The sequence below is a fragment of the Anomalospiza imberbis genome, chromosome 1 (assembly GCF_031753505.1).
Source record: "Anomalospiza imberbis isolate Cuckoo-Finch-1a 21T00152 chromosome 1, ASM3175350v1, whole genome shotgun sequence".
In the NCBI taxonomy this organism is placed as follows: Eukaryota; Metazoa; Chordata; class Aves; order Passeriformes; family Viduidae; genus Anomalospiza; species Anomalospiza imberbis.
In genome coordinates, this window is record NC_089681.1 from 12,918,694 (window position 1) to 12,941,011 (window position 22,318).

At 39.8% G+C, this 22,318-nt stretch overlaps 2 protein-coding genes and 1 long non-coding RNA gene across 3 annotated transcripts in view; 1 reads left to right on the plus strand and 2 right to left on the minus strand.

Moving 5' to 3' along the window:
- The window catches only part of HAS2 (hyaluronan synthase 2), a 19,225-nt gene extending 13,400 nt beyond the window's left edge, over positions 1-5,825 (plus strand). Inside the window, exons 3-4 of the mRNA XM_068182074.1 lie at positions 739-840; positions 2,864-5,825. Of these exons, the coding sequence (XP_068038175.1) occupies positions 739-840; positions 2,864-3,796 (1,035 nt within the window). The 3' untranslated portion in view covers positions 3,797-5,825. The remainder of the gene's footprint in view (positions 1-738; positions 841-2,863) is intronic.
- The window catches only part of LOC137469400 (uncharacterized), a 135,909-nt gene that overhangs the window by 60,234 nt on the left and 53,357 nt on the right, over positions 1-22,318 (minus strand). The window lies entirely within an intron of this gene.
- Positions 3,705-13,996, minus strand: LOC137469392 (uncharacterized). Its single transcript, XR_010996475.1, has 2 exons — positions 13,889-13,996; positions 3,705-3,938 (listed from the first exon to the last, which is right to left on the minus strand). It is a non-coding gene; the product is annotated as an uncharacterized lncRNA (long non-coding RNA).

The window sequence follows — 22,318 nt, forward strand, 5'->3', positions numbered from 1 at the left end:
CATTTACTTCTGCCTTGGTCTTTTGCAGTACTGAACTTCAGGACTCACGCCTTCTGGCCTTACATATTTTTTTATAAGAATGCCAGAGAAAAATAGCAAATAATTTCTCTACATCAAATGTCAAATCCCTGCACTACTAATAACACATCATGCATCTAAAATTAAAAATTAGTTTGTTCTGAAATACAAGATACATATTTTACATGAATTGCTAAACCCTTCTGTGAGTGAAAGAATGATTGGGTTTCTTCCCAGACTCCTATTTGACTTTTTTTCTTTTTAATAACAAGTGTCTGGGATTTAACTCCTCGCTCTTTCCCTCATATGGCAGTGGGAAACATTTGACCAGGGTGCTCCAACCGTGCAGCTGATGCAGGGAAATTTTATGTCAGAGCATAACAGGAATCTGCTGCATGCCCACAAACACTGTCTTATTCTGCAGTGCCCCATATCTTATTCGAAGAAGCCAGCCCAGTGTGCCAGTAAAACAAATGGAGCTGATACAGAGGATTGTTTGTGTGCACAGCCTTAACAAACTCTGTGTTTTGTGCACTACTATGCCTTGCTGCCTGGTACAAGTGACCTTTAACAGAAATATCAGTGCAGACTTCAAAGTCAGATTTAATTGCATTCAGGAGAATATGCATTTAGAGTCATTATAATCACTTGCATGATTTTTATTTTCTTCTGTAGTGTACTCCTTAACCCATTTTTGTTCTTGTTTTTTCTTACTTGTAGGTCTGTGATTCAGATACAATGCTTGATCCAGCCTCATCAGTGGAAATGGTAAAAGTTTTAGAAGAAGATCCAATGGTTGGAGGAGTTGGAGGTGATGTGCAGGTGAGTACAACATTTTCAGATTAACAGAGGTGTTTCAGTAACTATTTGCATTGCAACGTATTTCTCTGCCTGAAACAGCATTAAATATAATTTATGTGTATATACTATATGCATATATTTAATATGTGATGCCATTATAGATGTTCTTATCATACCTTAACCTTTTTGTCCATTGAATGGAAACTGTTCTTGGATGTGAGCACTGTATGGTTTTAACATCCATAGCATGCAAACAAATAATATTCTGCCCCCTGTATGTGAAAAGGGGGACACTAGCATTGTCAGGATTGTTGTGGCATCTTTGAGTCTCTGGGTATAGCTGCTTGCTCAAGGTACCAAAGAAAAGCTATAGGGGAGCAGGAAATTGAGAACAGGTCTCCCAAAGCCATGTCAAGCAACCTTAAGTACTTCAATTTTATTACTAATGGCAGCCAAATTTGTTAGAAATAAAAAGGAATTTTGAAACGCTGCGCACTCTGTGTATTGCTGGGCTTCCCATCTCTGTCGGGGGGGCAATAGAAAACTTCCAAGTCAGACCAGTTCCATGTGTGTTAGGATGTTCAGAATTACAGAGTTTGGCTGATTACTACAGCAAAAAGCTCTTGTTACCTTTTGACACATCTCCTTCTGCTGCAATTTATAAAGAGAAATGTGTATGAATATTTGAGTTAGCTTTATGATCAGTGCCCCGTACTCATTTGGGCTTTTTATGGGAGATAGAGGAGAAAGAGCTATGTAAATGAGCAAGAACTTGCTAATGAACGCCCAAGTAGTCAGAAGTATTTCAGGCATGTGGCTTATAACTCCAGAAATTAGGATTCCCACAGAAACCTGAATAGCTTTGGAGCTCCAGACTGACCACAAACCAGGTGACACAGCCTATGCATGTGAAGTTCCAGGCATGTGTGAGTACAAGTGAAGGGAGGCAGTACAGGTTCAGCTGTGACAGTGAAGGTTCATAAGCATCTGCATTGGAAAGGACGTGTGTCCTCTGTGAGGAAAGGTGACAGAATGAAGGCTTTGAGCTTTTTTTTCCCCAGTTCATTTTCCAGCATACACCAAACACATTTGAGCCAGGCTTGAGCCTATCCCTAAGCCCTGCTGCTTCTAATATGTTCTAGAATTAAAACTGACAGAAATTAGGACCATCAGAGCAAAAGACTATTTTTTTCTAGTTGCAGGGCAATGCTTTATAGTTGTAGAAGGCAAAAGATCCACACACTTCCTTGTCACATCCTCTGGCACAAGGTGTGTGTTGAGAACCTGGATGTGAAGCCACAGATTTGCGCATCTGCATGCGCTCATGCATCTGCTGAGTGTTCAGACTGGATGTGCAGTTGGGTTGTGCAGAAGAGAAAGACAGACATTTATGTGGGCCTGAGGAAAGCTCCACTGGAGTATCACCATATGTCTTGGGACAAGGTAACAGGCTGGTACTGCAGAGACAGAACAGGTTGCTCCTCAGAGGAATGCTACATATGGGGACACAGTTCAGAGTTAAACTTCTAAGGCTAGACTTGTGATACCAAAATGTAGGGCAAAGACCATGTGCTCCGGTTTTCTTGTGCTCCAGTTTTCTCGTGCTCCAGCATAGTTTTGGGAGGGCTGGAAGGAGTCTTGTAAGCCCCAAAGATGTGTACGGGCAGGAAAGCAGCAGGAGGCCATGAACTCACCACCTCCTCTTGGTAAAATCTAAATCCAGCAGGTCTTTAACTGGGGGCAAAAGGGGAGGAAAAATGAGACAAAAAATAAGGAAAATTCATGGTGGAGAATAGGAAAGGTTGCAAGGAAAAAAAGAACCTCTCAGTGAAACAGACATTTGAAGGTTTCATCTCACCCTTCCTGTGAAGGTCCTGGCTGAAATGTTTGCACAGCTCCTGGGCTTGCCATGTGCTGAACACAGGAGTGAGGCTCCCACCACATTTCATCTAATGGTGCTTTAGTCTCAGCAAATTCCTTATTGAGCCAATGTGTACATTATCTGTTTTAAAAGCTCATCTAAAAGGATTTTTTTTTTCTTCAGATTTTGAACAAATATGATTCCTGGATCTCCTTTCTGAGCAGTGTGAGATACTGGATGGCATTTAACATCGAAAGAGCCTGTCAATCCTACTTTGGCTGTGTACAGTGCATCAGTGGACCTCTGGGAATGTACAGAAACTCTTTACTCCATGAATTTGTGGAAGATTGGTACAATCAAGAGTTTATGGGCTCCCAGTGCAGCTTCGGAGATGACAGGCATCTAACTAACAGAGTGCTAAGTCTGGGCTATGCAACAAAATACACAGCTAGATCCAAGTGCCTTACGGAAACACCAATAGAGTATCTCAGGTGGCTGAATCAGCAGACCCGCTGGAGTAAATCCTATTTTAGAGAGTGGCTTTATAATGCCATGTGGTTCCACAAGCACCATTTGTGGATGACCTACGAAGCAGTAATCACTGGATTCTTTCCTTTCTTCCTTATTGCCACAGTCATTCAGCTCTTCTACAGGGGAAAAATCTGGAACATTCTGCTCTTCCTGTTGACAGTTCAGTTAGTTGGCCTGATAAAGTCTTCCTTTGCCAGCTTCCTTAGGGGCAACATTGTCATGGTTTTCATGTCACTCTACTCAGTGTTGTACATGTCAAGTTTACTGCCAGCAAAGATGTTTGCAATTGCCACGATAAACAAAGCAGGGTGGGGCACGTCAGGAAGGAAAACCATTGTAGTTAATTTTATAGGACTCATTCCAGTCTCCATTTGGTTTACAATCCTCCTAGGTGGCGTAATTTTCACTATTTACAAGGAATCAAAAAAGCCATTTTCTGAGTCAAAACAGACAGTTCTCATCATTGGCACAATACTTTATGCATGTTACTGGGTTTTGCTTTTGACTTTGTACATGGTTCTTATCAACAAATGTGGCAGGCGGAAGAAAGAGCAACAACACTACGACATGGTGCTAGACGTATGATGTTTCCGTGGGAAGTTACCCAGAGTTGTAAAGCAACCCAACGACCTTGTAGTATCTGTGGCATCAGACATATGTTGCCAAGGGAAATGGATCACTGCTGCTGGGAATAGGACACTTATATTCCTCTGGGTTCATTTTCATCCTGCCAAAGTAAGGAAAGAAAAAAGAAAAAAAGAAAAAAAAAGATTTTTTTGCTTTCAAGGGGGGAAAGACACAAACCACACAATTACGACCTGTTCACAAGAAAAGGGGAGAACTTCTGTGTTTATGCACCTTTTTTAATGTGCATATGCCTGACAGTGTTACGTTCTATATACCTCACTGGTCATGCTTATGTGTGTGGAAAGAAAGAAAGGGCGTTTGGAGAATCAAGAAAAGGACTGTACAACCCCTTGCAACCTAATTTATGAACTTCTCTTTTTTATAGTTCTGTTTATAGGAAGGGTCTTTTGTTTTAGGCTGCCAAATGTAATGCCAAAGGTAAATTTTAAGAGGCCATTGGCTGAGCTGTATTTTTATATTATTGTATTATTTGTGTGTGTGTATTTTTAAGCCAACTTTTTTTTAAATCACATATTTTATATTTTACTATCTGCCAAAAAAAGCTGCCTCCCCAACATTTTGTTCTTTAGCCTTTTTAAATATATTTGGGGACAAAAAATCATACATTCTCCCCCCAAATTTCTGCTGAAATGATATTGTTCAAACAGAAATAATAACTAAGTCTCTCTGCATTTTTGCAACTAATGAATGGTTATTTCTGTGAAAAAGCATTTAAATGTGCTCTTTTAAGACATTTATTAGGAAAGGCCCAAAATTTTCAGGTTTTGCATACAAACATATATGTGCATACAAAGAGGCCAAAGGGGTAGATATGTGCAATTTGGGGTTTTTGTTTTGATAACATTGTAAAACGGAAATCTGCTTCTCTGCTGAGAACTTAATATCCCTGGCAGGCACAATAAACCATAAAGCAAGGCAGGTCTCCACGCCACTGGAAAAGACATTGCTATGGAAAGCATCCCACGGATTTTATATGGAACCTCAGCAGTCAAAAACTTCTGACTTGGAAAAATCTGCTATTGAATTCACTGATGGTCCTAGTTGTTCATAATCTGCTAGTACCAAGTAAATAGTTCAGGTTTTTATTTAAAAAAAACATGGAAGGAAAAACTTATCATTGCTTTTAAAATGTGTGTGTTGTACTATAAAACTTCTGCAGAGTCCTTCATACAGATTACAGAAAATAATCACATACCTTCTCTGGCATCCAGTGTAATACAGACCCCAGTACTGAGCCCAATGATTTGTTTTTGACAACAGCATATCTACCAGAAAAGAAGCTAATTTTTTAATCAGAAAACATCAAGCCTTAGCAAATGCATCACTTCCTTGGTGCCTAATAATCAGTCTTGGACATTTATTTTGGACCATGGTTTTGAGAAATAATATTCAGGACTAAATCCTGCAGTCCTTCTCCAGCCAAAGGAATGTGGCATTGAGCCCTAATATACTTTATAAAGAGCAACAGAAAGACCAGCAGCCCTTTTTAGATTCTGGTATTTAAAGCACTGTGGTAAAGCAGAAATCGGCATATGATGCTTAAAGAACTTAGAAGCATTTTCAGCTTCTCTTTTTTATGCAGACATGAATAGATTCTGCTGTAGAATGAACTGCACACACACTACCTTATTGTCTGATTATCTTGAGGTACATGATTGCTTGAAAGTCATACTAATATTATGTTAATGATTGGAGAGTTGATTCATGTTGATTACAAAATAGAACAGTATTAAAAAAAAAAGCAAAAGAAACGGTAAAAATCAAAAAAAACTTGACTATGCCTTTTAACTATTTATGATGTAAGTTAAAGCTTGGGTTAACATTCAAATGTCAAATAAATCTTCTCATTCTATAAAAAGATTGAATTAATTGCTGTATTTATTCTAGCAATTATTCAATGTATTTCCAATATAGGTTGTATAGTATAATTGTTACTTTCATAAATAAAATATTTTTGATAAGATTATGACTAATTCATGGTATTTCTCGCCAGCACTTTTACTTTGAAGCCATAAATCTGCACAAATTGAAGGCTGTTGTTCTAATGTCACCAGCCCGATTTCCAAGTGGGAATTTGCCATGGAGCACCTGTGGAGTGCAGTGCATGCCTGAGGTGGCTGGGGCTGGTCCCTGCTCTGAGAGGCAGCACAGGGCATGGGCAGCACTCAGAGTCTCTGCCAGCAGCTGCTAGATCAATTCAGTCAAAACACTTCCTTCCCTTTTTCCTCAGCTTCCTGATTTACAAAGCAGGAATAGCAATCCAGCTTCCTTTTGGGAAGCATTTTGAAGTTTATGGCCAAAGTACTTTGGTACATTACATAGGAGCTGATGTTTTCCAGCCCTCCTGTCCACTGGAAATTATCACCCTCCATAGCTTGGGAAGCAGAGGACAGGTCTATGGCCTTCTCCTGCTCCTCATTAGTGCTGTTTGTCAAGCCCCCTTTGCCCTGGTACAGCTGAAGTGCAGCTGAATATTTTGTGTCACTGAAGGTTATGGGCAGCAGCCACTGCTGCAGGGACACAGGGGGCAAAGTGAAATCTCACACAGGCATGGCACAGGTCAGTTACTTAGGAGACAGCTTTCTCAGCCCTTGCTGCTTGTTACCCTATGTCTGTACTGTGCCCAGTATTGAGCTCCCCAGGACAGGGACATCATTGATAAACTGCAATAAGTTCAGTCCGGGTTGGTTTGGGCTGGAGTGGTATCTGAGACACCTGGGCTGGTTGGGCTGGTCAAGGGATGGCTTTGGCAGGAGGACCCTAAGGTCACATCCAATACCTATAGGGAGGTTTTCTAGAAAATGGTTCCAGGCTCTTCACAGTGCTGCTTGGTTTGACAGCAAAAGACTCCAAGTTGAAAGGGGAGAGGTTCAAGGTTCAGGGTTCGGCCTGGGTATGAATAGGGGCTTCCCCATGAAAACATCTAAGCAGGTTGTGCATCCTCCAGGACAGTGCATCCTCCCTCCATCCTGAGGGAGTTTCAAGACTAAACTAGGCATCTGAGATGCCTGGTCTGACCTTGGAGCTGCCCCTACTTTAAGCAATGGGTTGGAGTAGAGATAGGAACTCTCCTGTCATCCTTTCTGAAGCAGGTGCTGACAGCTCCCACCTGCACGGAGGCTCATTCTACCTCTGTTCCAAACACATCCATCCTGACCTCAGGTACAAATAGCTCAGCAGCAGCTGGTACTGAGTACCCAAAAAATCAGAGCCCTTCTGGTGACTGGGTCACTCTCCTCAACGTGTTTGTGGCCATTTAGAAAAAGGTTTCCGCAGAAAAATAGAGTATGAAACACTTTGTATTGAAAGTGTTCTCAAACAAATTAAGACTTTTAATAGCATTTCCTGGTTTTCATTAATAGTAAAATATATTTTTGAGATCTCTGTCAAAAGAAGAAAACATGTTAAATGAAATAGTCATAGTCTGTTTTGAACATTTTTAAAAACACAGATTTTTTTAGTCACCCCTGATAGACAGATGGTGCTGAAAAAAGTCCCACAAATTATGAATTCTACATAAAAGTAAAAAAAAAAAATCAAAAAATGCCATGAATTGGCAATATCTCAAGTTATAAATCATTTCCATAGTAGACTAATTTGGGTTTGAGAGCATCTGTTTGCAGAGACCAGGTGTAATGCAAAACCTACAATAATCAGAGGTGCAGAAGGGAGGAAGGACCCCTCCTATTCTGTCTGCTAATAAGCTTCATTTTGGCCAAGAATCAGGTTTCTTTCAATGGGAAATGCATGAATATTTAGCAGAACCTTTCTAGGAGGCAGAAAAATTCCTGTCAGACATGCTGCCAAACATGTCCTGATGCACAAGCTGTTGTGAATCTGTCTATTAAATAATTTGGTCTGAATTTTTTTTCTTAGCAAGAGTTAAGATGGTAAAGAGGAGACAAAACTACTTAAAGTTGTTGATGATATTTGGTATTACTGAGGCTTTGTTGCAAATGCCACTTTTCTCTGGAGTTAACATAATTATTTTAAATAAAGGACATTTTTCCCCCAACATCTAGCCTAAATTTGCTGCTTAAGCTTTGTTATGGATGGATGGATGGATGGATGGATGGATGGATGGATGGATGGATGGATGGGTGCCACAAATTGTTCCTGCTTCTTCTAGCTATGGAAGAAGCATGTTATACTTTTTGGAATAAATATTATACTTTCTATAATATTTGTATTGGCCAAATAAATGCAACTTATTCTCCTAAAATAGCACTAAGATTTCTATAAGTTACCAAACTGCCTAGAGGAAAATAACCTTGTAGTCACATTGTCACTAAATAAAGGAGAGATCCAGGCCATATTTCTGAGCTTTGATATATGATGGTACTCTTCTGTTCAAGTGTAAATGTAGCCTGTGGCATGTTATTGTTATAGGCCAGAGAGTCCTGCCCCAGAAAATGCTGGACACAGGTGGCATTGATACATAGAGCAGGAACTAGCCTGGTCTGGGAGACTGTAGAATTTAGATGGGATCCCTGTCATCAGATGATGACCAGATTGAAAAGAGTCCTGTTTTTTGTTTGGCTTTTTTTTTTTTTTTTTTTTTTTTTTTTACTAGATTAAATACAAGCTATCACTACCCACGAGAAGCAAAAGGCAAGTCAGCTCACACATTTACCTGACATCATGTGGGATCTTATTCTCTCAAGATCCTTAGATGTCATTCAGTTCTGCAGTTTTCACAACTTTCTTTTTTTCCTAAGTTTTCCTAAGGACATGTTCTAAGTCCTTTGGTCATGTGCAGGAAGCAAGAAAAAACACTAACTGGGGTCTAGGACCCATTGGATTAATACTTCCATTGCTTCTTTTACAGCATCCCTGCTGGGCTGACTGTCTTCTTGTACTTCAGTTTGTTCCAGTTGGACACACTCTGTAGAAATTATATGGTTATGACAGGACCTTCTTTTGGCTACTTCTCACAAATATCAGACACGAAGCATTAAGAGCATGCTCATGATCAGTGCTGCTTTGTATAACCCAAGGAAGTAAAGTCTGGAATCTGACATTACCAGACACATTATTAGAAATTACAAAACCCACAGAAAAATCATGTGAAAGAATGACAGCTAGCAAGGGAATCACAGGAAATTATATTTTGTAAGTTTCTCTGCCCATATAATTATTTATTTCATAGTCTTTGTGTGTAAAAGTAGCACTTCTTTCTATGTCTTGATCCTACAGCACTTTAGGGACATACTGCTATATGGAACACTTAGTCATGAAGGACTGAGATGAATGTGGCTAAAAATAGATCAAGTGGGCAGCTTACTCTAAATTAATTATGAGATTGCAGCCTGTATCTACTCCCCAAAATTGTTCTTAAGTTTTCCATACTGATTCTTTCATTGAATGTAGCTTACAGGCTGACCCCATCCAGTGAGTTGATGCTGCAGATACCAGTGAATTCTGTCTGTGCTCAGTCCTCGCTGTGTTCCTAAGAGCTGGTCCTGACCTGAATTCTGCCACCATCTATAATACCTGGATAATCATGACAGCACTGTGAGATGTATTAGGAGATAGCTCAGCATTGAATGAGAAAGTCAGTGAAGATTGTAGAAGAGGGCTCCTCCTTCAGGAAAGGAAACATTTGATAACAGAGATATAAAAGAAGCACTGCACAGTACACAAGATGCTTATTTCATGCTTATACTGTAGAGAAATAGACCTTTTTCCCTACAAATGCCTGTTGCTGTTCACTGCCTGTGGAGGGAGGCTCAGTGGCCAGCTCAGATCATGGTTCATAGTTTAATTCAGGTTGGAGGGTTCTCAGGAGATCATCTAGTCCAACATTTTCTCAAAGTAGGGTCAGCTCTGAAACAAAAGCAACCCAATTGTTACTTTGTTTTTTTTGAGAGTTTTAAAGTTCTTCTAAAAGTTCCTATGCCTTCTAATATTTACATATTTCAACTAAGTTTTCTCACACACTGTTCATATAAATAATGATTGTTTTACGTTCTTCTTTGTGAGTAGAGAGAATTAATAAACTGTTAGTTTAACCAGTGTAGTTGGAGAGGTGGCAGTTTCATCCTCCAATCCACTGCCATTTTTACTATTATATATATAGTAGAGTCAGAAAATAAAGTTTACCTTTTTAAGTTCTTTTTCTTTCCTTTTACATCTAACCTACTTCTGTAAATTATTTCGTGTCACAGTTTAACACCCAACAAAAGTTTATCCCACAGTTAGCACAGCCTTTCCTTAAATGTTGACTTCTGTAGATGCTCAGATTTGGTCAAATGTGTAAAAACATATGCACTCTGAAAGCCTTGTCTACACAAGAAAGTGTGATGTAACCAAAATATTTGTGATTTCACTTATTGTAATCTAAGTGTTATTATATTTGGTTTGGTTTGATTTATGTTTCTTGGGAAATTATGCTCACAACTGTAAAACTAAAACTTCGGTTTACTAGCTTGTACAAAGAAAACTTTACTTAAATTGTAGTAATAAATTGATTTATTCAAACTGGCAGAAAAACATGACACTTTTATGTTGGCCTATACCAGATCAGTCTCACATGATTTACCATAAGATAAGCCAAATTAATTTACAGCACTTTTTCTCCATGAGGTCTGCCCTGGGCAAATCCTTGCTCTGCAGTAAGCATGAGGTAGCTTAAGCCTGCAGCGTCAGAGTCATTAGTTATATTGCATTGGCCACAGGGCATGAGAGGAAACACGGACAGATAATGTATGATAATTAAGGCAGTGTAAACTCATGCCCTAGGATATTCAAAGCTTTTAGATGTATATGTACCTTAAACCGTTCAGGACCGATTTCCAAGTAAGCCAGGGGCCTGTGCCATGTGCACACAAAGACACCTTGGACTTGTGATGTGAATTGTGAAGAGAACAACCAAAATTTCAACCTGGTTATTTAAAACGTTGGAAAACTCCATTAAGAATGTGTTTTCAGAATAAGGGCAATTCCAATTTGATTTAGTAACACCTCCTCTTCTCCATATTTATTTTTTTAGGTAAGACTTTAAGACAGTTTACCTCTTGCACACTAGAAGTGTGATCAAAATGTGCTCACATGATCACAAGTGTAGGATGTGGGGTTGCCCTCCTGCAGGCACTGGAGAAGATGCTGAAGATACCGCCTGCTGCAAAGCAAATGAAGCTGAGATACTGGCAGGTGTGCCTCTGGGCATGCACTGTCTCTGCATGGGACTTTGCACAGGCCAGAACCAAAATACCTGCCTCCCACTGCCAGCACCCACTTGGCTCAGGCTGGGCAAGCAGCAGGCTGTTGGCTGAGCGATGGCATTATGCCCCTCTGAGGCACCTCCAGCATGAGAGATGCACAGGCTGCATGTATGTTGTAGCCGTGGTAGAACAGAACATGCTGCGTGTGCAGCAAACCCGTATTAGCCAGGAACCACAGAAGTCGGGTGTGCAAGTAAGAAGTCTGCTCCTGGCAGCAGAGGAGGGAGAAGAGGGATTTCATCAGGGAAAGAAGCATAAATAAGCCGTAAATAAGCTAACTCACTGCATTGCACATCCCTCTGTGGCCAGATGAGCATTACTGTGGCTGCTGTGCCACAGTGCTCTGGCAATGGCATATGAATGTGTTACCACAGGGAGAAAAGAGTGTGAACCTACGCTGCCTTGTGCTGGGTGCAGCTGTCACAGTGCATGGTCCTCTTGGCCCACTGGAAGCAGTTTACTCTTTTCCTGACAGACTGTTTTACACATACTGCAAGATGACAGCATGATCACTGGGAGATGCCAGATCCATTGATTTCAGTTTTTATAATCATTAGTCTTACATTCTAGTAATTAATTATTTGATGGTCATTTGGCTTAACACAATTCCAGTTCTAAAACACATGCTGTAATCAACTGGATTCATCCCATAGGAATTAATCACCGTCCCACCCCCAGCAGGGTGTACTCCCCCAGCAACCTGACAGATCTCACATGGGTGGCTTTACCTGTTGGGGAGCCTGTGTTGTCCTCAGCTGCCAGCTCAGTCCCTCTCTTGCTTTGTCACTGCTCTGATTGCTACTTATGTTCTTAATTAAATTAAAGGAGTGTGAGGTTCTGGCCAAATTAATCATGGCTGGGAATCAATGTTCATATTTCTCTTGCAGCTTTGAAGTCTGTCTAATCTCTCCCGTTCTCACTATAATATCTGAGATGTGATGAGGGCTTTGTAAGTACACAGACAGATTGCAAAGTTAATGGGCACATATGGGTGTTTTTTTCTCAGTCATTATTCTCTCTGTAATTGTGGTGGAAAGAATCTGTCAGCAGAAATGCACTCCTCAGTAATACATTGCTGTAGCATGTTGGTAAATGTTGGGGAGAGTGCTGGTCTCTGCAAGTGTGTTCTGCACACGTGATAGATCACTCCATACCCTTTGTTTGTTTTGTTTTTTTAAAACAACTAACCAGTGAAGCAGTAATTTGGAAATATATCTGGCATTGACTTCAGCTTGCCAAAAACTGTGGAAAGTTTTCTGATCAACCCAGTGTTGAAATAAGAAAAAAGCTTCTTATCCTTGTGGGTTTCTTCCTGTGAATTTTGGGCGATACTCTATGCGCTAACAAGCAAAGCCCCAGAAAACTTAGCATCATTGCACGGGACACCTGTATCCTTTTGTTTTCCAGCCACTTCCTCAAATCTAATTTGCTACTTCTCTATTTCAATCAGTACAGCCAGGCAGGTATAAAGCTAAAGTCTTAACCACCCATAGCAATTACACATGTTTCATAAGATTAGGCAGGAAACACTTCATAAATTCCAGTAGTTAACACTTGTTTTAATTGAATTGCTCCTGAAGCTTGAATGGAACTGGTATTTCTCTGCTCTGAAGGTTGCTTTTCCCAAAACACAGCTGCATAACAACAAACAGATGTTTTCCAAGGGAGATAAGGCCACATTTCCAGTATTGGTTAAGTGATACCTCTTTTTTGTACATTTATCATGTACTTCTGCATCTAAAATAGTTGGAAAAAACTTTGGTTTGATTCACCTACATTGAATCCCTTGGCATTAACAGAAGTTTAAAAAGATCATGCAATTTGTTTGTGTTTAATGCATATTAAGTAATTTGATCTTGATTTGTCATCTTGACCACAGGCAGAACAAGTCATCATGATGTAGGGACACATGTTTTTTCTTAGAAAAGCAGAAAAGGAGCTAATGGATCATTCCTTAGATCCATTTAAGCTGCAAAGCATGCTATGCTGTAGGACTGTACCCTAACAGAGCAGCTTTTACCTGTTTGTATGAGGTAAACTAAAATAACTTGCCTAGGAATATGTGCTTTAGAAGACTTACATCTAGACTGATGATAAATAGTTCATTTTGATTTAGAAATAGGTGAGGCATTGCAAGATGCTCCCACCTTTATACCTGTTGCCATAGAGATTTTATACTTTGCATTCTCACCTGCTTCAGCACCAGGTCAGCCAGGTTAATGCAAACCATGCTCATCAATGCTTATTCAGGTAAAATACTCAAATAGCATTATCCAGGCAAATATCAATCTCAGTCCCTTTTATCATCCCAGCTGTGGAGGCAACAGCAGCAGCCAAAAGCCAGGGTTATTTACTTCTTCAAGAGTTACAGCTCCATCAGAAAGCACTGTCTGTCTTTGCCCTGATACAAGCAGACTGTAATCCAGCTGGCATCATCCTGTGCTGCTGCTGCTGCCAAACATCTGAGAGGGAAGGGCTGCATATTTTAAAAACCTTGTCTGCACATGTCAGTTTATTTAGTATATGTTAAGTCATTTATTTTAATCAAATAGATCAATGAAACCCTAGAGAGTTTATTCAGGCACACCTGTTTTGTTTTTTCTTTTAAGCTTATGTTATTTGGAATCAAAGCCAAAAAGCCATTCTTACACCACAGTAAATCTGTTCAAGAGTAGAAAAGGCCTCCTCCATGGATTGTCCTATTATTATATTCATGCAGTAAAATCAGACAGTAAAATTCAGACAAGCCACAACTCATTGCAAACAGGAACATACAAATGCTAAAAGGCTAGAAGTAGTATGTTACATAGGAGCAGAATACTATGGAAAAGTATGTTCCAACCCACAACTCTGAGAGTCCTCAAAAACTGGTTATTTTCAGAGGAGATAAGTTAAAAGAAGAGACCAGCAGCAGTTTTGTTTGTAATTTCCACCCATGAGTTAATTGCAAACTGAAGAGAACTGAAAAGAGTTTTTTCCCAGTTCTAATGGCTATAAGGTCACTGTTGAATTTCTTCATGTTAAATTCAACTAATTCAACTTAAATTCAACTAATTTTGCTTTAGTGTTTAGCAGAAAGGTAAGAAATTCTCCATTTAAGGAACTCTGAAGCCCAGTGAAATGCATTCCCATTTAACATATCTCTGTTAAAAATCTGAGTCCTCAGAAATTGTTTTCCACTTAAAGTTCTGAGTATGTTTGTTAATTCTATACATATAAATGCTCAATTAAACCAGATTTCCTCTAGTGGAATTTGAAGATTTCAAGACTGTTTTATAAAATTGTGTGAAATGTTTCAAGGATGCATCAACTATCATCATCCAATGCTGAATAATGCCCAGTTAGATAAGTTAGGTTGTGGCACCATTACCATGTCCTAGAGTTTGAATAAAATTTCAATCACCATTTGACTGATCCCCAAATGCCACAAATATAAAATGGATTCTAGGCAGATCTTGATTGTATCCCTACTGAGATTGTATCCCTACTGAAATGCAACCTCTTTTTTCAACTAGGTGTCACATAATTATCTATATTTTTACTAACCATGTAACTTGCAGTGGTTCCTTTTGATCATAGGTCCTTTGTCAAGACATGGTCCTGTGAAATGTCTTGAAAGCTTCATCAAAATGAGAAAATGATGTGTACAGCTTCCCTCTCTTATGCTCTATCTGCTGTTGCAGTTGACTGTATTTGTTCCTAAAAAAAGACATGTTAGCTAACTTTATTACTTACTGTTTTCTATCCTCCTTGCTTTTCTCCTGCCTTCCTTTTCATGATGTCAGCTTCCAATCCACCACCATGTCCCAGAGAGTTCCTGCTGGTCCATAAAAGGTTTTGTGTTAACTCAGTGAATGTTCAAGGCCATGCTCACTTGCATAAATAGATTTTACAGCACAGTCTTTCCTTTTAGGCTGGACTGTAGATATTGAGTAGGAGTCAATAGAAGGCACATGAGGCTGGACTACCTCCAGTCCTATCAACTGTGCCCTCTTCTCCTGGCCTTGAGGTAGTTCCCAAACTATAGTCCAGAGTCACCACCAATATTCAGGCAAACACAAGCACCACAACCATGTCAAAAAATACTGAGGTGAATAATGAGTTTGAGGCTTTCTTGATCTGTTCTCTCAAACCCCAACCAAACTTAATCTTCTCTTCCACATTTATTGTGGCAATCAAATCTTTAATTTCACTTCTTCTCCCTGACAAGTCTATCTTACTTCACTTTCTTGAGCTACCAGAACTGAAAGCAGGTTGTTGCTACATCCTGTGTTGGAGTAGTTCAGATCACTTTAAAACCTCTATCTAAATGTACTGTACAATGATGAAAATTTGATTGGTTTCAATTCTTAATCCCTGAATCAGTTCTATCTGTAAGCTAGAAGATGATTCCTTTCATTTTCTTTCCTAGACCAACACAGGATTTAATGAATTCAAGATGTGTATATTCTAAGTCAGTAGGGACACTAGGATAATGGGAATTACCTAATTGACACATACCACCACCCACACACTTCATAAAATCCAGTCTCAAATTTACTGGTATTCAATTCAGAAGCAGGCTTTTCCCAGTGTAGCTCCATGTAAAATTGCTACACGTTTCTGGTCCAGTGTTATATAGCTACGGGTCTAGTCTTGTGAGGTACTAAGCCCATACATATAGTGGAGGAGGCAGTGATCTCTGCCTGCACCTACAGGTCTAAATTCAATGTGCATTTTGCCTGAGGAAAGACTATTATATTTTATTTTACTTGTCTTAATAAAAATTCTTTGAAGTGCTAATTATCCTTCTGCTGCCACTTGTTGGTATATGCAGCATGTACTGCTCTGTGATATTTCTATCTTATCTGTTTACTATTTTCTAGTGAGTGGCTTACTATGAGCAATTCATTCCTTCATTTGCTCTTTTACCTCCTTGTAACAACATTTGAGTTCAGGGTGGAAACTTCCACTTCTCTGCTGGAAGAGATCAGACAGTTGACAGAATTTTTGCCAAGGTATACAGAATTTCTACATGGGCATTTTCTACCTACTTGGCTATTTGTAGCCCACTTGGTCCTCTCATACTTTTGTCAAGGTACGACTGGTGCTTTCAGAAATGTTGCTTTTTTTTAGATTTGGTGTTAAGACCAGGTTTCAAGCCCCCACCCCCCAAAAAAAATTCTGTTAGCTGAGCTCCATGCCAGAGTGCAGCATATTTTAGCAACTTTTATGCACTTCATTAAGTGTAAATGTAACAAGCATCTTAGTGTTCTCCATAATGAAAGGATTCTTTGAGTATTAAATACTCCTTTGGTTGTTTTTAATCAAGCTTAATATGTGTGAAATTTGTGGGAAGGACAGTCCCATAGACTAACAGCAACAACAGGTACAGCCAGAAATCCCAACTTGTATAATATATGCATAACACCACACCACTTTCCTTACCCCTTGGCCTACTCAGAAAACCTTGTTGATCAATTTTGCTTTCATAGACATTTAATTGAAGTACTCCCTGTTGTCTTTCTGCATTGATATCCACAGGTGGCTTTTTGATATCAGAACTTAAGGAGAAGGTGTAAATACCACTTGGTTCCTTATGCAGTTTAATTCACGGTGGAACTCTATGCAATTTAATCAACTGTGCTTTCACAGCTGGAAAAATGGGCAAGACCTTTTCACAGTCGGACGGTCCCATGTTAGCCATCCACAAGTATTGTGGGGGGCTAACTTGTCATTTAGATAATCAGATTTTAGCAAAAATCTCCCAGCTGGGGCTATCTTGAACCAAAGACCCAGAGCAAGTGGGACAGGTTTACAGGTTTGTTTCAACTTCACTTAAAACAATAGGCTTCAGGTGTTATTTGCCTGTTCATTTCAAAGGGTTGTTAACTAGATGGCCAGTGCTGATAAATGTCATCACACTATGTCCTTTTAACAGTATGTTCCAGATCAAAAACCTGGACTGAGCATATGTACCCTTCTTGTGTAGCCTGCTTACAGAACAATTATGTCCTGGGCACATTTTAGCCACTGCAGAGCCAGGCAAACCCATCTTAAGTTGCCTGTCCCAGGGGAACTAGTTTCAGGTTGACTCGGATGCACTCAAAAAGCATGGCAAAGGTGAAGAAAAGGAGAGATGGGGAATCCTAGGGAACTCCAGCAGAGAGGAATATAGGCAGGAACATCCAGCAGTGGATGTCACAGTTTCCCTATGACATGACCCAGGCTGAGTGTTCACTTCCCAAAGGGCTGCACTCAGCTGTGCAGTAGAAAGAGTATTAAGCAAGTTATATTTACAGCCTAATCAGTGCTGTAGCTGGTCTTATAAAACTGCCTGGAGACATAATGGGCTGACAAATATATTCCAAAGACTGTACAACAACATAGCTTAAAATGAAACATGACTGCCATATAAATCAAATGCAAAATCCATTTTAATGCTCTGAACTGTATTTCCCCCCCTTTTTTTTTTTTTTTTTTTTTTTTTTTTTTTTTTTTAATTCTGCCCCATTTCTTCTTCACTTTTTTCTCTTTTCATATCTTGCCAGAGCAGTCTCCTAGACACAGAGACATCTTTGGTTTTTTACCCATGCAGTAGCAGTGAAACATTTTCATATATCTCCTTCCCTGGTAAGATAGATAGATAGATAGATAGATAGATAGAGAAATACATTTAGATAGAGATATATGTAGATATATATATTTTGTATAGTGTTTGTATATACATTTGAACTGAAGAGGAAGAAAAGGTATCACTTTTCCAGACATAATTAAATCATGAACTAAACAATGACAGCTTTCGAAGACTTGAAATGAACTAAAATCCGCAAATTTCATTTTTTCTGGTCATGTCCCTATCTCGGCCATCCCAGTGACATCCAGTCTTTCCCATCTATGCTCTCTCCCCTGACAGCTCCAGGTCTGTCCATTCCCTCTCTCACCACACAGATGCTTTAGTAAAACTCGTGTTTTTTCCACACACCTACCAAACTTCTGCTTAGGTTTTAAAAACAGAAGGGAAAAAAAAAAAAAGCTCAGGAAGTTGTTTTCACTCCCAAAGTCTACGAATTCAAGGAGTGGGAAAGAGATATGATCTTAGAAAAAAACACACATCCTGAGGGGCAAGGCCTGGACGCCTGAAATAGCATTTTTGCGCTCAGAGGATGGATCTACTCTTCCTTGTCTGCTGCACTGTGAAAGAGAAGGTGAAGTGAATTTGCACTGTGCCAGTGCAAAAACAAAGCGAAGCAGCAATGCCCCACATATTCTGATTTCCAGCCCATTTGAGCAAAATCTACATCGAGCCTCACTAAGTCAGAGTCCTTCTCTTTTTTTCCTCAGCTCCAGCTTGAATGATCCCAGATTTTCCCCAGATCTTCAAACACATCCCCGACACTCCCTGGCCTTCACAGCGAAAGGGAAGCTGGCAACTTCAAGAGCAGCGGCCGCTGCTCGGCGCCCGGCGGCCGCGGCGCGGCCCGGTTTGATGTGGCTGACCTCCCCGAGCCGGCGGCGCTGCTGCTGCTCGGCTCGGTTCCCCGGGGCGATGGATTACCCTGACACCTGACTCTGCCAGCGACACCTCCCCGAGGGCTCTGTCCTGCTGGGGAACCGGCCCGGCCGGGCAGCCTTCAATGGGCAGCCCGGCCTGGGAGTGGGGCACTTGCGCGGAATGAATGTTCCCATCTTGCTGAGAGACAGCCTCAGGCCTGAGCTGGAGCCTGAAAGACTGGAAGTGTTTCGATGTGAGGATTCAGCTGGTCTCCTGACAAAACAGAAGCCAACTGTGAAATCTGGAGATTTTCCAGATTTCCCCAGTTTCTAAATGGGCATTAAGATCAGTTCAGTGTATAACTTCAACAAGAAGCTGCCATGGGTCATTGGTTTGTGACTCCCTCTACTTCCTCTTTTGCGCCATCCTTCCCCTGCACATATCCTCCACCTTCCACTTTAAAGAAATAAGAATTTATGAAATTATTTTTCTTCGTTACTGGACTCTGTCCACAAAAAAACTGCAGAAATGAAAAGTGTAAACAAACAGGGGCCATAATTATTTATAAAATAACTTTTTTTAATACCTGTATTTTTGTCCTGGGGAATAAAAAAGTCAAACTTCATAATGAGAATTGGAATTTTACTTTTTTTTAATTGACATGCTAAATCCACTTACATGCTGTCCCAGCTGCAAGCTTACACATGGACAACACTGGAACACATTCAAAAGATCATTCATAATATTGATTTAGGGCAGGGCCATTCTATGAATTAGGATTTCAGGTAAAGAGCTTTTTATGCTTTTGTTCTGGTGTATTATACTAAGAAACATGCAACTGAAGAAACCCGCTTGGATTATTAATCGTAGCCCATAATCATAAGTCTGTATAGTGCAGGTGACTTCAGAGATCAATCAACCCACCCCAGCCATAAAATAGTTCCTCTAGAGAGAAAAAGAGGATAAAAAGACCTCACCTGTGTCCTGTATTAGTTTGGTTAAAAGCACAAGGTGTTCTTTAAAATTTGAGCACCAATACATAAAACCAAAATATCTCCTTATTTGCCAGCATGGCCTGGGACATGTTCCTTCTAGCCTGGACTCAGTAGCAAGTCTTATCTTGAGCAGGTGAAGTACAGCAAAAGACCTGAGAGTAGAAATATTTTGGAGAGCCTTTGGGAACAACCTCTCTATCAGGTGTACTGGGACTAATTCACCAACCTCAGACATTTTTTCATCAAAAAGTGTAAAGAAACATTAAATACAACATATCAAAATCTAATTTCTCAGTTGGAATAAATCAGACTTAATTGGCAGATTTATTCTACTTACACCAGTTAAACTCGTAATGAGTTTTGGATTGCATTCTACACAGTACTTGTAGTAAGCACAAGAAATGTACTTACTGTAAGTACTCACATAAATTAGGATATTTTGCTACATTTTTACCAATACTTTTTCCAGCAAACTTAAATGACAGCTTAAGCTGTCCTTTTAAAACAATATAAATACTTCTGCATGTCTCAACTTTGAGAATGTCCTTTTCTTCACTGTTGCCGATGGGTAGCAAGTGATTTCAGCCGATTGTTATCTGCTTGCCAGAGGATATGAATGTGCTAATCTTACTTCCAATATAAACAACAGTTGGGGCAACTTTTTGCAATGTAAATGGTTTGTTGGGTGCATTTTATGACACAGCTTGTGTCATCACAAGCACTGGTCATTGTTTGCTTTTCTTTAAAATTAAGTCAAAGTATTTCACAGCATTGTTTGGCACCAAAATAAATTAGGTCCATTTGTGTATGGTCGAGGTGCAATTGTGCACGTAGGCATTTGTACTCAGTTTTTAAAAGGGATGCAGTTATCAAGAATTCAGAACACCTAAATTACATGTAAGGACTTAGGGTGTTTTGTCAACAATGAAGAGGATTTAATACACAGAAAAAAATATGTAGGGTTTATGTTTTTCCTCCCCTGAAAAACTGAGTTTGCACTGTGCAAACTCAGTTACTGAGATGTGCACTAACATTGTATTTCTGGTCAATTATTCATGTCAAGAAAAGATAGACATTTACCCTGGTTGGTTACTGCTTATTTATTTGCTTAAATATTGCACTTCTTTTTTTTCATACGAATTTGAGACCTATGAAGCTGCCCCAAACCTACAAGTCAGAAAAACTGAATTTGAGTATTTTTGTTTGTTTCTCCAGAGTAATTTTAAAAGACATTTAAAAAACTGCTATTAACTGAAGTGAACTTAACATTTCCAGTCACTGAGCTCACAGGGAGATGAAAGAATCGTCCTGGCCATTGCTCAGCACTTTCCTTTCGCTCTGCCCTGTCCGACCGTGGAGGTTATTAACTTTTTACAAGCGCTGCTCACATCCTCTCTTTGATGGATGGTGCTAAGCTTATACTTAGATTACAGGATTTCCTAGCAAGGCCATTTTGTTATTGAGAGGGAGGAAATTTTAACACAAGGTGATTTTTCATATCAACCCCTCCATTCTCCCCATAACAATTTGCATGGGGAAATGGTTTCAAGGAGTTTCACACCACACCAGCCTGAGGCCTTAATGGACGGCCATGGATGTCCCAAACACAGGGTGCAGTGATAGGTTTTGGACTAATCCTCCCCTGCTTTTCGTGTCCAGCTGCAAGTTACAAGGAGGCTTTGCCCTGGGACTTCAACGCTGCTCTCCTGCAGTTCCCACTGGGACACAGGAAACCTGGGCTGACCAGTGAGAAGACTGAATGAGAATAGAGAGGAAAGGTGGCAGAAAGTGGGGAAAGAAAGCACCCTTTTTCCTTTCTGAAATTGTTGTCCCGTTTCAAAGTGGAAAAAAAAAAAAAAAGAGAGAAGGTGGAGAGGGAGGCCAGAGGGGAAGAAATTTTCCTGCTACCTCATTACTCTCCACTCACTGTAAACTCCCAGCTGTGGCCAGCCTAACTCCTGCCCTTTTCGCCCCTCTGGCCTCTGCACCTAAATTTCTCACAACCTTCTTCCCAGCTGGAAATGCAAATCAAGACACATTCAGAATTTTAAAACAAATTTTAAAACCAAAAAACAAAAAAAACCAAAAACCAAACAAACATGAGTAAAAAGCCCCATTCTCCTATATGGATTATGTAAAAACAAATATAGCGGGTCTTCATCGTCTCTAACTTTCTGTGATTTCTAACTGAAGTTTCATGACTCATGAATTTACTTTTCTATCTAAAAAACTTACTGGCTTTGTTTTTTTTCCTTAGTGGAAAAAAAAGCTGACACCAGATGTTTCTTTAGACCCTTCCCTGTCCTGAGTGAGTAAACACCAGAGACAAACAGGCTGTTCTGTCATCTTGCTCCTCTCCAGAACACCAAAAGTTTTAACACTTAGTTAAGAAAAAGAAATTTAAACTGCTACCAACTGCATTTCCAGCTAAAGATATGTAAGTCTTCACTCTTAAAATTAAATAAAAGTTTTTGCTCATGAATAATCTGACTGTTTATAAGCAGTGTGGTATGACGCAAAGATACAATAAAGCTCTTGTGCTGTCCCAGCCCTTGGCTCAAATGAGTGTGTCTCCTGGCCCAGGAAAGCAACAGCCTTTTCTAACAGCCGCCTGTCAGTATTTTTAAAACTTCTCTCCTAAAATAACATGTCAATGTTTGCCTACCTGAACTTACAGGAAGACTGAATGAAAATTTGTGGGCACACCACTGTAAATGGATTTTGTCATGGTTTTTATGATGTCATCAGATTATTTATCCTGCTGTGC